This window comes from Anas acuta, chromosome 31 (genome assembly GCF_963932015.1).
Source record: "Anas acuta chromosome 31, bAnaAcu1.1, whole genome shotgun sequence".
Taxonomy (NCBI): domain Eukaryota; kingdom Metazoa; phylum Chordata; class Aves; order Anseriformes; family Anatidae; genus Anas; species Anas acuta.
The window spans coordinates 401,119-417,858 of record NC_089009.1 but is presented as its reverse complement, the minus strand read 5'-3'; the positions used below and the strand labels follow the sequence as shown (position 1 = coordinate 417,858).

The following is a 16,740-nucleotide window of genomic DNA, read 5'->3' as shown; positions in this document are numbered from 1 at the left end:
TCTCCACCCTTGATGGAATCCACAGATCCTCCCAGTTCGGTGTCATTATCGACAACTTGATTGACAACTGTATCGATCAGTTTATGAATACCACATCTCAAGTGGACAATGCAATAGATTGCTGTCATTGTCAAAAACAGAACAAAACAAAAAACAAACAAACAAACAAACAAAAAACACTGGCTACTGAATTCTGGTGCTTATTAAAACCAATCCATTCTGCCCAGTCGCCGTCGGGCAGAGGGAGGGGATCTGGGAGCTGAGGAGGAATGGAAACAGGTCCCTGCTCGACATCGCAGGCGATGCCCTCCTCTTCCGACCCCACCTTCCCAGGTGCCCTTACAAAACAGGTTTGAGGCCCTGGAGAATGAGAGATCAACAGCGACTGAGGAAGAGATAGAAAGTGTTCCCAGGAGGATTCCTAGGGTGAGGAGGTCAACTCCACGCATCAGGACTGCCTCCACCAAGAACGAAAGAAGGGTGATTGTTGTGGGTGACTCTGTCCTTAGGGGAACAGAGGGCCTTATTTGTCGGCCTGACCCTACCCGTAGGGAGGTCTGCTGCCTCCCTGGGGCCAGGGTCAGGGACATTGCCAAGAAGGTCAAGCGCCTGGTACGGCCCACTGACTACTACCCGCTATTGGTCTTTCAGGCTGGTAGCGATGAAGTAGCAAAGAGGAGTCCGAAGGCGATCAAAAGAGACTTTAGGGATTTGGGGCGACAACTTAGAGGTTTGGGCGCGCAGGTTGTGTTTGCCTCTGTCCTTCCGATAGGGGGGATGGAAGCTGAAAGGTGCGCTGTTCGCATAAACTCGTGGCTTCGTGACTGGTGTGACCGGCACAACTTTGGGTTCTTTGATCACGGGAAGGTCTATGCTACGCCGGGCCTGATGGCACCGGATGGGATGGGCCTCTCTCGGAGAGGGGTAAGGATCTTGGGTCAGGAGTTGGCAGGGCTGATAGATAGGGCTTTAAACTAGAGTCGAAGGGGGAAGGGGCTAAAACCAGGCACGCCGGTGAAGACCTAAGGGATGGTACGCTAGAATCAGATGGGCTGTGTGCCAGTGAGGTCCTTCGGTTCGATCCACAAGGTGCTGAGTGTAAGGAGACGCACCTGAAATGCTTCTACACAAACGCACGCAGTATGAGGAATAAAATGGATGAGCTAGAAGTACTGGCCCAGTCCCGCAACTACGACATCATCGGCATAAGCGAAACCTGGTGGGATGAGTCCTGTGACTGGGGTGTTGCGATAGACGGTTACAGGCTCTTCAGGAGGGACAGGCAGGGTAGGCGAGGTGGTGGGGTGGCGATGTATGTGAAGCAGGGGCTGGACTGTGTGGAACTCCAGGTCGGCGATGGCAAAGTTGAGAGCCTCTGGGTAAGGATCAAGGGACGAACGAATAAAGGGGATGTCGTTGTGGGAGTCTATTACAGACCGCCTGGCCAGGAAGATAGCGCCGATAACTTATTCTTTACAGAACTAAGAGAGGCCTCGAGATTAACTCCCCTTGTCCTTATGGGGGACTTCAACTTGCCAGACGTTAACTGGGAGTGCCACACGGCTGACACGAGCAAGTCCAGGAGGTTCATGAAGCACCTAGATGATAACTTCTTGGTGCAGGTGCTAACGGAGCCAACTAGGAAAGGTGCCCTCCTAGACCTGTTGCTAGAAAACAGAGAGGGTCTGGTGGGAGATGTGGTGATTGGTGGCCGCCTCGGTCATAGCGACCATGAAGTGGTTGAGTTCAAAATTTACGGTGACAGAAGGAAAAGTGCCACCAAAACCTCATCCCTAGATATGGGGAAAGCAGACTTCAGGCTGCTCAGGAAACTAGTCAGCAAGGTCCCCTGGCAAACTACTCTTGAAGGCCTCGATGTCCACCAGTGCTGGTCACTCTTTAAGCGATGCCTCCTAGAAGCACAAGATCAGGCAATTCCTAAATATCGCAAGTCAGGCAGGCGGGGCAGGAGGCCGTCGTGGCTGACCAGGAACATTCTGATGGAGATTAGGCGGAAACAGAGAGTGTTTCGCTACTGGAAGGAGGGCCAGGTGACATGGAAAGAATACAGGGATGCTGCTCGTGTCTGTAGGAAGAAAATTCGTGTGGCTAAAGCACACCTAGAGTTGAAGCTGGCTGTGTCTGTGAGAGAAAATAAAAAGGGGTTTTTTAGATATGTGAATGGAAAAAGGAGAACTAAAGAATACATAGGGCCGCTCCTTGACAGGGAAGGTCTTCTCACAGACGATGACATAGGCAAAGCAGAGACGCTTAACGCCTTCTTTGCCTCTGTCTTCAATGCCGATGATGGGCTTCGGGACCCAGGGTGCCCCGAGCTGGAGGACCGGGACGGTGGGGATGACAAACTCCCAACCGACCCTGAACGTGTGCGGGATCTGCTACTCCACCTGGATCCCTACAAGTCCATGGGTCCGGATGGGATTCATCCCCGGGTGCTGAAGGAGCTGGCGGACGTCATCGCGGAACCTCTCTCAATTATTTTTCAACGATCCTGGGAGTCTGGAGAGGTCCCGGTAGACTGGAAGCTGGCAAATGTTGTGCCGATTTTCAAGAAGGGTCAGAAAGAAGACCCTAGCAATTACAGGCCTGTCAGTCTCACATCAGTGCCTGGTAAAATCATGGAGAAGATGGTTCTCGAACGTATTGAGGCGCACCTGGGGGACAAAGCAGTCATTGGTCCCAGCCAGCATGGGTTTGTGAAGGGTAGGTCCTGCCTAACTAACCTGATTTCCTTTTATGATAAGATCACCCGTATGGTGGACCAAGGGAAACCAGCTGATGTGATTTTTTTGGACTTCAGCAAGGCTTTTGACACGGTTTCCCATAGGATCCTACTGGACAAAATGTCCAGCATACAGCTAAATAAAAACATCATACGATGGGTGAGCAATTGGCTAACGGGCAGGGCCCAAAGGGTTATGGTGAATGGGGCTGCGTCAGGCTGGCGGGCGGTCACTAGTGGGGTCCCTCAAGGCTCCATTTTAGGGCCGGTACTTTTCAATATTTTTATAAACGATCTGGATGTAGGAATAGAAGGCATTTTGAGCAAGTTTGCTGATGACACCAAACTTGGAGGAGTTGTGGACTCGAATGAGGGTGGAAAGGCCTTGCAGAGGGATCTGGATAGGTTGGAGAGCTGGGCGATCGCCAACCGCATGAAGTTCAATAAGAGCAAGTGCCGGGTCCTGCACCTGGGACGGGGAAACCCTGGCTGCACGTACAGACTGGGCAATGAGACGCTGGAGAGCGGCCTAGAAGAGAGGGATCTGGGGGTCGTGGTAGACAACAAGTTGAATATGAGCCGGCAGTGTGCCCTGGCAGCCAGGAGGGCCAACCGTGTCCTGGGGTGCATCAAGCATGGCATCGCTAGTAGGTCAAGGGAGGTGATTGTCCCGCTCTACTCTGCGCTGGTGCGGCCTCACCTCGAGTACTGTGTGCAGTTCTGGGCACCACAGTATAAAAAGGACATGAAACTGTTGGAGAGTGTCCAGAGGAGGGCTACGAAGATGGTGAAAGGCCTGGAGGGGAAGACGTATGAGGAACGGCTGAGGGCACTGGGCCTGTTCAGCCTGGAGAAGAGGAGGCTGAGGGGAGACCTCATCGCAGTCTACAACTTCCTCGTAAGGGGGTGTCGAGAGGCAGGAGACCTTTTCTCCATTAACACCAGCGGCAGGACCCGCGGGAATGGAGTTAAGCTGAGGCAGGGGAAGTTTAGGCTGGACATCAGGAAGGGGTTCTTCACAGAGAGAGTAGTTGCACACTGGAACAGGCTCCCCAGGGAAGTGGTCACTGCACCGAGCCTGACTGAATTTAAGAAGAGATTGGACTGTGCACTTAGTCACATGGTCTGAACTTGGGTAGACCTGTGCGGTGTCAAGAGTTGGACTTGATGATCCTTAAGGGTCCCTTCCAACTCAGGATATTCTATGATTCTATGATTCTATGATTCTATGAAACATTTTGGTATCAACCCAAGTCATCCTACTTATTCCCTGATGCTCTAAATTATCAGCCGCAGCCTGTCAAAGCAAGCTCATGTAGCTGTCCAATAGAAAGTTGGGATTCCTTACCCAGTGTGCAATGAGCCTATCCTCACACTAGGTGGAGATATTGTTTATTTCAGAATTGTGCAAGTGCAAGGTGATTTCTTGCTAAGCTGGCACACCCAAGGATTTCCCGTGCCACGCTTTAGACAATCTTTTATCGCTACATGTAGATGTTAGCACAGACCTCTAATTTCTAATTGGTTACATAATGAGCATACTGCTGGTTTGACAAAATCATTCTAGACATCCTCAGAGGGGAAGGGGCTCTTGTTGGGCTGCGGTCTCTCAGCCTAAGAGCATGAATTTTACTATTCTACTGAGGATAGTCCTCATTAGTATTAGAAACTCATACCTTTGTTTGTCAGCCAAGTATTTCTAAGAAGTTGATTGGAAGCACATTCAGTAGTATACGTATTGGATGTTTCCTTACAAAATGGCCTTTCTGATCAAGTAGTTTTTTTTATGAATCGTCCTTTAGATATCCTCAAGGCCTGGATCATCTTGCCCTTGCCTTGAAGCACAGATTTTACAGCTTTTACCACAACACAAAGTTAACAATACAAATTTAAATTGTTACTGGCATCAATACCCCATCACATCAGTACTGGCCCCATGGTGCATTACAATGCACCAGCAATTCAGTGCGGGTGGGAATAACAAGCAGTTGTAATTACAGCTGATATTACAATCACACCCCAGTGGGGCTGCTTTTGTAATGTCACAGCATAGGAGCTTGTCTTGATGCTCACCTGAAATCCTCATCGTCCTGTGACAATGAATCAGCAATTACCATCGAAGGTGCTTTTCATGATTTGAAGTCCTGGAATCTTACATGGAAGGTCAGCAATAAAAATTGCCAAAGATGCTCGAATTTTACTGTTCTTTACACACTATTCTACCTGCTCCAACCCACATTAGTTGGTTGCTGGACACCACGGGCTGGGCTGGGCTGGGTTGGGGTGAGTTAAGGGATGGCAGGAGCCTGGCTATCTCCTCCAGCTGCTGCAGCCCAGAACCCTCCTGCCTGGTCACTGGAACCAGTACAGAGCAGGACAGGCAGGAACACCCAGTGCCATCCTGCCTAGAATTTGGAGTCCCGCCGGGTGCCCAGGGACCTGGCACTTCTGCTCAGGCTGAGGTTAGCAGCTGCCACTTTCTGAGAGTCAGCCAGCAGCCAAACTAAGCACAGGTCCCATGGACAGACACATGGACAGACACACACATGCACACAGACACACAGAGCCTTGACCCCAGCAGCCAGCGCCAGGATCATGGGCTGTGACTCGCCACCCCACTCCAGCTGCTGGCACTGAGCCCTGCACTGGCCTCACTCACTCTCACACCAGTCCCTAAACTGAAGAAAATGTTTAATGAGAAGTTACAAGAAGACAGGATAGATTGGTGTTTGGCACAGCACTCAGCCAGAGAAGCACTGATGGGTCCTATTTCGCACACAGGTGGCCCCTTTCCTTCCTTTTCTGCCTCTGTATATCTTTGTTCCTTCTGCTCCCCTGCCCTGCACATCCCCCACCAGTCCCACACCACTCCCGGTCCAAGGTGCTCCTGGTTCACATCTTATCAGTTGCAAAGTCCAGGCTGATCTTCCTGGAAGCTGCACCTTTGCTTGCTTGGTTGCCAACACGGAGTATGACGGGGACGTTCCTTTTTTGTCACCGTGCCCATGTTGGTTCTGTCAGGTCTGTGTCCAGCTAGAGGTTGGTTTCTGCTTGTTTTTCCCCTTTTCCATTGGTTTCCAATGCATGAGGTCTCCAAGCAACCTTGCTGGAAGAAACACTCTTGCTCTCCCATGCCCCCACCAGTCAGTGTGAGTGACCAGCTTTGGTTCTCACCACTGCTGCCCAGTCAGGCTTCTGTCCCCTTCAGGTCTAATTTATGGCTTACTCTTTTTCTTATTATCCCTCATCCCAGTGAAGGAGGTCCTTGGCCAGATTCCCCTAGGGAGTACACACTCTCCTTCCACATGCCCTTACAGCCTGCCTGGGCTGCACAGCAAGCAGTATCTTGGACTGCAGCAGGAGCCGTGTTGGAGGAGGCCAAGGGAGGTGATCCTTTGCCTCTGCTCAGTGCTGGTGAGGCCACCCCTGGGGCACTGGGCCCAGTGCTGGGCTCCCCAGCACAAGAGAGACCTGGAGAGAGTTCAGCGAGGGTCATGAAGGCGACGAGTGTGCTGGAGCACAGGGGGCTCCATCTGAGCACCAGGAAATTCTCATGGTGTGGGCAACCACATGCTGGCACAGGGTGGGTCTGCATTCTTGGGCGTATTCAAAAGCCTCATGGGCATGGCCACGGACAACTGGCTCTGAGTGGCCCTGTCCTGCCTGGTCTGTCAGTGGAGGGCAGGAGGTGGTGATGGAGACGGCCCCCAGTGGGGTCCAGCCCAATGCCAGCTGCCCCGCTCCTGGGGACAGCCCTGATGGGGACACGTCGTGGGTGCCCCATTACTGAGTGGGTGGCCCCTGCTCTCCCCGAGCGCCGCTGCAGCCCACAGCAGGGCTGAAAAACGTGGAGGCTTAGGGGGGAGTGCGAAAAGTCCGGGTGTGGCCGGGATTTCCCGGTCCCCATCTCCCCTCCCCCCCCGCGGCGCTCTCAGCGCTTTCGCTTTCGCTTCTGGCAACCTGCGGGACCGCGATCTACCCGGCGCCCGGTGACGTCACGAGAACACCGGTTACTCATTGGTAGACGCGCGGGGGAGCCGCCAATCGCGTCGCGGGGCGGAGGTGGAGACGCGGGATACCTTCGATCTCCGGCGGCAGCTCGGGGCACAGCGGAGCCATGGGGCCGGGACAGGTGGGGGCCCTGGGCCTCGTCCTGGGGCTGCTGCTGGGGGTCCTGGGCGGAGCAGCGAGCGGTGAGTGGGAGTGGGGCCGGGCCCTCCCGGCACCGGGACCCCCCGGGCCTCCCCTCTCCTCCCCTTACCCTCTCGGCCCCCTCCGGGCTCGGCCTCCCCTCGGGGCTGCCCCTCTCAGCCTCCCCTGTTCCCGCAGAGCCCCACTCCCTGCACTATTTCTACACCGCGGTGTCGGACCCGAGCCCGGGGGTGCCGCAGTTCGTGGCTGTGGGATACGTAGATGGGGAAGCCTTCACATACTACGACAGCGAGACCAGGAGGACGGAGCCCCGGGTGGACTGGATTGCGGCCAATACGGATCAGCAGTACTGGGACAGTGAGACTGAGAACTTACGGGGCAATGAGCAGATTTTCCGCATGAACCTGGACACAGCACGGGAGCGCTACAACCAGAGCAGGGGTGAGAGCAGGCTGGGCCACAGCTCTGCAGGCTGTGGGAGTGGGTGCTGTGGGAGGGGTGGGGGGGTCCCCAGCCCCAATGAGGCCTGGCCCTTCCCGCACGCTACTGCCCCAGCCCTGGCCGTGCTGTTCAGTCCCCGTGTGGTGTTCCTGTCACGGTGCTCCCAGCCGCCCTGTCCCAGCACCACGATGCTCCTGGTGCCTTGTCCCATGCCCAGAGGGGTGCTTCCAGACCCAACCCAGCCCCTTGCCACCTTCATGCTGCTCAGAAACCCCTGTCCCAGAGCTGGGGGGCTCCAGGTCACCCCCTCCCAGCCCTATCACATCCCCACAGCAGTCAGGACCCCCAGAGCCAGAGGGGCTTCTGCCCCCATTCTCCCAGCCCCTTTTCCCATGGTGCTTCAGGACCCCACCCCAAAACCTGAGGGATTCCCCCCACCCCATCTCAGCTCCTGGTCACCTCACAGCATTGACAACCCTGTACAAGGCCCTTGTATCCCCATAGTACTCTGGTGCTGTGCCGCAGCCCAGTCTTTCAGGGATGCAGCACTCTGGGACAGGGCTGTGTGTGGCACCTGCATGCGCTGCCAGTGGGGTCTGCACCTCATTAAAGGGCCAGGACTGTGGCTGCCCCTCACCCCCTGTCCCTCATTGTGTTTCAGGGTCTCACACATGGCAGCGCATGTATGGCTGTGACCTCCTTGAGGATGGTAGTACTAGAGGGTTTCGCCAGGATGCCTACGAAGGAAGAGACTTCATTGCCTTTGACAAAGACACGTTGACGTTCACTGCAGCGGACGCTGCAGCACAAATCACCAAGAGGAAGTGGGAGAAGGATGAGACTTTTCTTCTGGGCAGGAAGTTCTACCTGGAGAACACCTGCATTGAGTGGCTGAGGAAATACGTGAGCTATGGGAAGGACGTGCTGGAGAGGAGAGGTGAGGCTGAGGGGGGATGCAGCACCAGGCTTTATGCAGGAGCAGGGCCAGTGCAGGGAGCTCAGCCTGGCCCTTGCTGCCACCCCCTCCCCAGAGCGCCCCGAGGTCCGAGTGTCCGGGATGGAGGCCAACAAGATCCTGACCTTGTCCTGCCGTGCCTACGGCTTCTACCCGCGACCCATCTCCATCAGCTGGCTGAAGAGCGGTGTGGTCCAGGAGCAGGAGACCCAGAGGGGGAGCACCGTGCCCAACAGTGATGGCACCTACCATGGCTGGGCCACCATCGATGTACTGCCGGGAGACAGGGACAAGTACCAGTGCCGTGTGGAGCATGCCAGCCTGCCCCAGCCTGGCCTCTTCCTGTGGGGTGAGCCCAGCAGCATGGGATGCGTGGGACTGGGATGTTCAGGGGCTCCCCCTTCTCCTGCTGATGGCCTTATTTTTCCCCAGAGCCACAGTCCAACCTGATCCCGATCGTAGCGGGGGTGGCTGTCGCTGTCGTGGCTGTCATCGCTGCTCTGGCTGGATTTGCTGTCTGAAAGAGCAAGCAGGGTAATGTGCCTGTCGGGTGAGGCAGAGGGATGCGGGAGGAAGGCAGGGGCTGGAGGGGCTGTATGAGGAGCTGGGACACCTTTGGGAGGCTCCCAGCCTGGCTGTGACTAGTGGCTGGTGCTGATGCTTTGTTCTGTTTGCAGGGAAGAAGGAGAAGGGCTACAATGTGGCACCAGGTAAGTGACAGTGGCAGCATTGTCCCGAGCGTCTGCCCTTCACTGGGGCAGTCCTGGGGCTCTGTTTTTTCTTGGGGCTCCCAGCACAGCAGTGCCGTGTTCCACTTATGATGCTGCTGCCCTTCCTGTGCCAGCTCCTGGGCTGGGGCTCACAACCTCTCCTCTCTTGCAGGCAGTGACAGGGGATCCAGCTGCTCGAGCACAGGTATAGAATGAGGCTGTGGGTTAAGGCAGGAGCCCCAGGGAGGTTTTGGGGTCCCAGCTTGTCATGTCCCTTTGTGGTTCCCACCCGTATGCAGGGAGCTGCTGTTCCCAACCGCTGCTTGGATTCCTGGGAAGACTCCTGGAGCAGTAGGTTTGGGACAGGGACATGGCCCCGTATGATGCTGCCTCTTTTTGTCCCTGCAGGGAGCAATCCCAGTGTCTAACCGCTCTGCTTCAGCCTGTGAGGACCAGACAGCCCCATGTGCACTCTGTGGTGCAGCTAGATGTCCTTGTTTCCCCCAACCTCTCACATCTCCTATCTGCTACTGAAGAACAGTGCCACAGCATAATTGAGTCTGCACCCCTTCAAACAACAGAAACAGCCCAATGATTTGCTGATGTGCCATAAAGCGTGCCTGGTGTCTGACCTGGAGTGGTCGGTGGGAGCGCGTGGGCAAGGTACTCCTAGTACTCCTATCCCAGCCTGGTGTGTCAGGGTTGCCTAGAGAAGCTGCATGGGGAAGCTGGGAAGGCATCAATGGAGACTGGGAGCTGCATGCAGAAAGAGCTCAGCACAGTGAGCCTACACCTCAGTACGTGAGGGGCCTCTTCTGTCTGGGTGAATTTGTTTGCTGGGACTGGTCAGGAGAAAGAGAATCACAGAGGGGCTGGGGTTGGATGGGAGCCACAAGGATCACTGGGTCCAAATCCTGTGTTTTCAAAGGACCACCCAAAAAATCAGACCCTGTGTCTGAGAGTGTTATCCAACTGCTTGAACTCCGGTAGGCATGATTCTGTGATATATCCCCTGTGGAGCTTGTTCCAGTGCCTGACCACCCTGTCAGTGAAGAACCTTTTTGTGATATTGAGCCTGAATCATCCTGGTTGCAGCTTCAAGTTATCTCCTCAGGTCCTATCGCTGGTCACTGTGAGAATTAATGTTGTGTCTTTGCAGTAGAAACTTCCACTAACCTTGCATATTCAAAAGCGATTGTTCAGGCTTAACAGTGGGGGGTATGGTTGTCATGGTAATGTGTTGGGAATTGGCACAAAGGGTGTTGACATGAGTCCGTGGAACAGTTGTTCCTTCTGAGCTTGCTTTAAGCAACCAGGAGTAGGCCTTAGCAAATCTCATGGCCTGCTGTAGCTGAGCAAACCAAGCTACCAGGGCAACTATGAGAAGTTACCACGACAGTGTTCCCACGTCGTCCAATTGAGGAATTCAGAAAAATATTGTTACCAGCAGCTGGCTTCAAGGACAAGGGCTACGTGACTGCTAATCACAAGGGGGTTGTTTTCTTGCAGGTGGGGTTGTTTTCTTCTAGTTGTTTGTCTGAGTGACCAATAATCTTGTGTGAAACACTGTCCGCCCCTGTTAAGTTCACTATAAAAGTTAGGCTATTCAAGCAATAAAATGGTTTTTGATCTGTCTCTACTGGTGTCTGTCGTGCTTTCGGCCGTGTTTCCTGCAACGTGCGCTAACAGTAACGGTTGGTCAAATAAAACTGTACATACATGGTATAGTAATAAGTGTCGAGTAGTTTGTGAACCTGTAGCACTCAGCCAATAAGAAAGTGGGGGAGGATCAAGTGTCAGCTAATAGGGAATATAAGGTTATGATATACTTGCGGCACGCCCAACATTGCAATCACAAAAATGCTGCTTCAATGAGATCCTTGCCTGAGCCTGTGTTATTGGCTGCAGATTGTTTCTCACAAATTCGGGGCTCATCCGGGATCCAATCACCTTCTGGGTAGCCCCATTACCAGTGCAGCTGGAAGGCATGCCCCGCTGCTTTCAGCCTGTGCCTTGGTGACGGTGGTTCTGCAGAGAGCTGACAAAGAACGGGGGCTGGTTAAGAAGACAGGATGGGTGAAGAGTTAGGGAAGAAAGCAAGGCAGGCACTCTGGCTTTGAGAACTGACCCAGTAACTGTGAACAGACCAAGGTAAGAAATAGGAAGTGTTGCCTTGGGGGTCAGGCAAGACTTTTGTGTGAAGTGAGTGTGGAGCCCTGATCCATTCTCCCACAGGTCCACAAGGGGCACAGCTGGAGATGGTTGAAGTAAGAGTAGAAGTGGGAACGGAAGAGTCTCAGGGAAATCTGGTGTATGGTGCTCCCTTACACAGTAAAGAGCTCAGCAGTACACCGGGGAATCTGCTTAACCCGTTAGTTAACCCATAAGCCTTGTCTCCGCACCGCCCGCAGCGCTTTCACTTTCGTTTCTGGCAACCTGCGATCTACCTAGCGCCTGATGATGTCACGAGAATACCGGTTACTTATTGGTCGATGCGCAGGGGAGCCGCCAATCGTGTCGTGGGGCAGGGGCGGAGCCGTGGGATGCCTTGGAGCTCCGGAGGCAGCTTGGGGCACATCGGAGCCATGGGACTGGGATGGGTGGGGGTCCCGTTCCCTGGTCTGGGGCTGCTGCTGCTGCTGCTGCTGGGGGTCCTGGGCGGAGCAGCGAGCGGTGAGTGGGAGTGGGGCTGGGTCCTCTGGGCACCGGGACCCCCTGAGCCTCCCCTTCCCCTGCTGGGCCCCCCCAGGGTTTGGCCTCCCCTCGGGGCTGCCCCTCAGCCATTCCTGTTCCCGCAGAGCCCCACTCCCTGCGCTACTTCTACACCGCGGTGTCGGACCCGGGCCCGGGAGTGCCACATTTTGTAACCGTGGGGTACGTGGACGGGCACCTCATCGACCACTATGATAGCGAGACCCAGAGGACGGAGCCCCAGGTGGACTGGATTGTGGCCAATACGGATCAGCAGTACTGGGACAGTGAGACTGAGATCTCACAGAGGAGTGAGCAGGTTTTCCGTGGGCACCTGGAGACGCTTCGGGAGCGCTACAACCAGAGCAGGGGTGAGAGCGGGCTGGGCCACAGCTCTGGGAGCTGTGGAAGCAGACACCGTGGGAGGGATGGGGGGATCCCAAGCCCCACTGAGGCCTGGCCCTTCCCCCACGCTACTGCCCCAGCCCTGGCCATGCTGTTCAGTCCCTGTGTGGTGTTGCTGTCACGGGGCTCCCAGCCGTCCTGTCCCAGCCCCACGATGCTGCTGGTGCCTTGTCCCACACCGAGACACAGCTCAGCCGCTTGCCACCCCCATGCTGCTCAGAACCCCCTGTTCCAGACCTGGGGAGCTCCAGGCCACCCCCTCCCAGCCCTTCCACATCCCCACAGCAGTCAGGACCCCCAGAGCAAGAGGTACTCCTGCCCCCATTGTCCCAGCCCCTTGATTTTCCCATGGTGCTTCAGGCCCCCACACCAAAACCGGACGGATTCCCCCCACCTCATCGCAGCTCATGGTCACCTCACAGCATTGACAACCCTGTACAAGGCCCTTATTACCCCAAGGTACTCTGGTGCTCGGGCCCAGCCCAGACTTTCAGGGATGCAGCACTCTGGGACAGGGCAGTGTGTGGTACCCGCATGCACTGCCAGTGGGGTCTGCAGTTCGTTAAAGGGCCAGGACTGTGGCTGCCCCTCACCCCCTGTCCCTCATTTTGTTTCAGGGTCTCACACATGGCAGCGCATGTATGGCTGTGACGTCCTCGAGGATGGTAGTATTAGGGGGTTTGATCAGTATGGCTACGAAGGAAGAGACTTCATTGCCTTGGACAAAGACACTCGGACATTCACTGCAGCGGATGCTGCAGCACAAATCACCAAGAGGAAGTGGGAGACGGAAGGGTCTTATGCTGAAAAGACGAAGTACTACCTGGAGAACACCTGCATTGAGTGGCTGAGGAAATACGTGAGCTATGGGAAGGACGTGCTGGATAGGAGAGGTGAGGCTGAGGGGGGATGCAGCACCAGGCTGTAAGCAGGAGCAGGGCCAGTGCAGGGAGCTCAGCCTGGCTCTTGCTGCCACCCCGTCCCCAGAGCGCCCTGAGGTCCGAGTGTCCGGGATGGAGGCCGACAAGATCCTGACCTTGTCCTGCCGTGCTCATGGCTTCTACCCACAACCCATCTCCATCAGCTGGCTGAAGGATGGCGTGGTCCAGGAGCAGGAGACCCAGAGGGGCAGCACCGTGCCCAACAGTGACGGCACCTACCATGCCTGGGTCACCATTGATGTCCTGCCGGGAGACAGGGACAAGTACCAGTGCCGCGTGGAGCATGCCAGCCTGCCCCAGCCCAGCCTCTTCTCATGGGGTGAGCCCAGCAGCATGGGATGCGTGGGACTGGGATGTTCAGGGGCTCCCCCTTCTCCTGCTGATGACCCTAATTTCCCCCAGAGCCACAGTCCAACCTGATCCCCATCGTGGCGGGGGTGGCTGTAGCTGTCGTGGCTGTCATCGCTGCCCTGGCTGGATTTGCTGTCTGGAAGTGCAAGCAGGGTAATGTGCCTGGGTGGGTGAGGCAGAGGGGTGCGGGAGGAAGGCAGGGGCTGTAGGGGCTCTATGAGGAGCTGGGGCACTTTTGGGAGGCTCCCAGCCTGGCTGTGACGTGTGGCTGGTGCTGTGTTCTGCTCATGGTGCTGCTGCCCTTCCTGTGGCAGCTCCTGTGCTGGGGCTCACAACCACTCCTCTCTTGCAGGGAGTAACGGGGGATCCAACAGCTCAAACGCAGGTACAAAATGAGGCTGGGGGTTCAGGCAGAAGCCCCAGGGAGGTTTTGGGGTCCCAGCTTGTCATGTTCCCCTGTGGTATCTGCAATCAGGATGTTGCTGTGCCCAAAAGATCCGTGGCTTCCCTGGGGGAACTCTCAGAGTAGAAGGTTTGGGATGAAGATGTGGCCCCATATGATGCTGTCTCTTTTTGTCCCTGCAGGGAGCAACCCCAGTGTCTAACCACTCTGCTTCAGCCCATGAGGGACAAGATGGCCCATGGGCACACTCTGCTGCAGCTGGATGCAGCCTCATTCCCTCAACCTCTCGCATCTCCAATCAGCTACCTCAAGAGCAAAGCCAGAGCACAACTGGCTATGCACACCTTCAAACAAAGGAAACAGTCCAATGATTTGCTCATTTCCATAAAGTGTGCCTAGTGTCTGATATGGAGTTGTGGGTGGGAGCGGGTGTGCAAGGTGCTCCTATCCTGGCCTGGTGGGTCAGGGTTGCCCAGAGAAGCTGCATGGGGAATTTGAGGAGGCAGCGATGGAAACTGGGAGCTGCATGCAGAAAGAGCTCAGCACAGTGAGCCTATGTGTCAGTACAGGAGGTTCCTCTTCTGCCTGGGTGAATTCATTGTTTGCCAGGACTGGTCACAAAAAAGAGAATCACAGAGGGGCTGGGGTTGGATGGGAGCCACAAGGATCACTGGGTCCAAATCCTATGTCCTCAAAGGAAAACCCAAAAAATCAGACCCCGCTAAGGAGAGTGTTATCCAACTGCTTGAACTCCGGTAGGCATGATGCTGTGATATATCCCCTGTGGAGCTTGTTCCAGTGCCTGACCACCCTGTCAGTGAAGAACCTTTTTGTGATATCAAGCCTGAACCATCCCGGTTGCAGCTTCAAGCCATCTCCTCAGGTCATATTGCTACTCACTGTGAGAATTAATGTTGTGTCTTTGCAGTAGAAACTTCCACTAACCTTGCTTATTCAAAAGTGCTTGTGCAGGCTTAACAGTGGGAGGTATGGTTGTCATGGTAATGGTTGGTCAAATAAAACTGTACATACATGGTATAGTAATAAGTGTCGAGTAGTTTGTGAACCTGTAGCACTCAGCCAATGAGGAAACAGGGGAGGAATAAAGTTTCAGCTAATAGGGAACATAAGGTTATGATATACTTGTGGCACGCCTACCATTGCAATCACAAAAATGCTGCTTCAATGAGATCCTTGCCTGAGCCTGTGTTATTGGCTGCAGATTGTTTCTCACAAATCTGGGGCTCATCCAGGATCCAGTAGCCTTCTGGGTAGCCCCATTACCAGTGCAGCTGGAAGGCATGCCCCGCTGCTTTCAGCCTGTGCCTTGGTGACGGTGGTTCTGCAGAGAGCTGACAAAGAACGGAGGCTGCTTAAGAAGACAGGATGGATGAAGAGTTAGGGAAGAAAGCAAGGCAGGCAGTCTGGCTTCGAGAACTGACCCAGTAACTGTGCACAGACCAAGGTAAGAAATAGGAAGCATTGCCTTGGGGGTCTGCTGGCCCTACCCATGGCTCGTCGACCACTTTGGAGGAGCTGCCAGCTCTGGGTCTGTCTCTGTGCTCCCCTGGGGCTTCCCCAACTCAGGAAACCCCCCTCTAGGCTGCAGTGAGTCAAGGAACATCTGCTGGGTTGGCAAGGGGAGGCATTGCAGAAGATTTTGAGTGTAGTATTAGTTGTTTATGCCAGGCAAGAGGAAATGGAGAAGGTGGACAGAATGAATGCACTAAAGAAAACAGAGGAAATAGAGGAGTCTGAGGAAGGGGAAAGTCAGACCCTGGATTGGGTCAAGAAGGAGGGACTGGATAAAGAGAGAGAAATAATAGGGGAGAAAGCTACTACTGCGGGAACATGGGGCCGGTTTTTACAGACTGTGGATACCAGGACTGGGGGAACTGACTACACCTGTAACTGAGGGCACCAAGGATGAGGAAATAGAACCCATCTCCTGGGAAGTGGAAAGGGAAAAGGCATTCAAAGCTATTACAGATGCCTTAACATCTGCCCCTGCACTGAGGCTCTCAGATTACTCAAAGCCTTTTGATTTATTTGCCCAGGGGGAGGGTCCAGCACACGCTCTGAAGGCCTCTCCACCCTTGATGGAATCCACAGATCCTCCCAGTTCAGTGTCATTATGAGCAACTTGATTGACAACTGTATTGACCCGTTTATGAATACCACATCTCAAGTGGACAATGCAATAGATTGCTGGCATTGTTAAAAAAACAAACAAAACTACTGCATACTGAATTCTAGTGCTTAGTAAAACCAATCCATGAAACATTTTGGTATCAACCCAAGTCATCCTACTTATTCCCTGAAGCTCTAAATTATCAGCCACAGCCTGTCAAAGCAAGCTCATGTAGCTCTCCAATAGAAAGTTGGGATTCCTTACCCAGTGTGCAATGAGCCTATCCTCACACTAGGTGGAGATATTGTTTATTTCAGAATTGGGCAAGTGCCAGGTGATTTCTTGCTAAGCTGGCACACCTAAGGATTTTCCGTGCCACGCTTTAGGCAATCTTTTATCACTACATGTAGATGTTAGCACAGACCTCTGATTTCTAATTTGTTACATAATGAGCATACTGCTGGTTTGACAAAATCATTCTAGACATCCTCAGAGGGGAAGGGGCTCTTGTTGGGCTGCGGTCTCTCAGCCTAAGAGCATGAATTTTACTATTCTAATGAGGATAGTCCTCATTAGTATTAGAAACTCATACCTTTGTTTGTCAGCCAAGTATTTCTAAGAAGTTGATTGGAAGCACATTCAGTAGCATATGTATTGGATGTTTCCTTACCAAATGGCCTTTCTGATCAAGTAGTTTTTTTTATGAATCGTCCTTTAGATATCCTCAAGGCCTGGATCATCTTACCCTTGCCTTGAAGCACAGATTTTACAGCTTTTACCACAACACAAAGTTAACAATACAAACTTAAATTGTTAC

The 16,740-nt window shown here is 54.1% G+C and overlaps 2 protein-coding genes across 2 annotated transcripts in view; both read left to right on the top strand.

Annotated features, from left to right (window-relative positions):
• The window catches only part of LOC137846175 (uncharacterized), a 45,504-nt gene that overhangs the window by 9,127 nt on the left and 19,637 nt on the right, over nucleotides 1-16,740 (top strand). The window contains exons 12-13 of the mRNA XM_068663878.1: nucleotides 8,969-9,001; nucleotides 13,742-13,774. Of these exons, the coding sequence (XP_068519979.1) occupies nucleotides 8,969-9,001; nucleotides 13,742-13,774 (66 nt within the window). The remainder of the gene's footprint in view (nucleotides 1-8,968; nucleotides 9,002-13,741; nucleotides 13,775-16,740) is intronic.
• LOC137846261 (class I histocompatibility antigen, F10 alpha chain-like) lies at nucleotides 6,776-14,169 on the top strand. Its single transcript, XM_068664127.1, has 8 exons — nucleotides 6,776-6,936; nucleotides 7,073-7,336; nucleotides 7,998-8,273; nucleotides 8,368-8,640; nucleotides 8,724-8,825; nucleotides 8,969-9,001; nucleotides 13,742-13,774; nucleotides 13,975-14,169. Exons 1-5 carry the CDS (start codon nucleotides 6,861-6,863, stop codon nucleotides 8,810-8,812), a joined length of 978 nt encoding a protein of 325 aa, XP_068520228.1. The 5' UTR covers nucleotides 6,776-6,860; the 3' UTR covers nucleotides 8,813-8,825; nucleotides 8,969-9,001; nucleotides 13,742-13,774; nucleotides 13,975-14,169.

Coding starts and splice junctions, on each gene's coding strand:
- LOC137846261 (XM_068664127.1), top strand. CDS start 6,861: ATGGGGCCGGGACAGGTGGGGGCCCTGGGCCTCGTCCTGGGGCTGCTG. Junction 6,937..7,072: donor CCTGGGCGGAGCAGCGAGCG/GTGAGTGGGAGT, acceptor CTGTTCCCGCAG/AGCCCCACTCCCTGCACTAT. Junction 7,337..7,997: donor GCGCTACAACCAGAGCAGGG/GTGAGAGCAGGC, acceptor ATTGTGTTTCAG/GGTCTCACACATGGCAGCGC.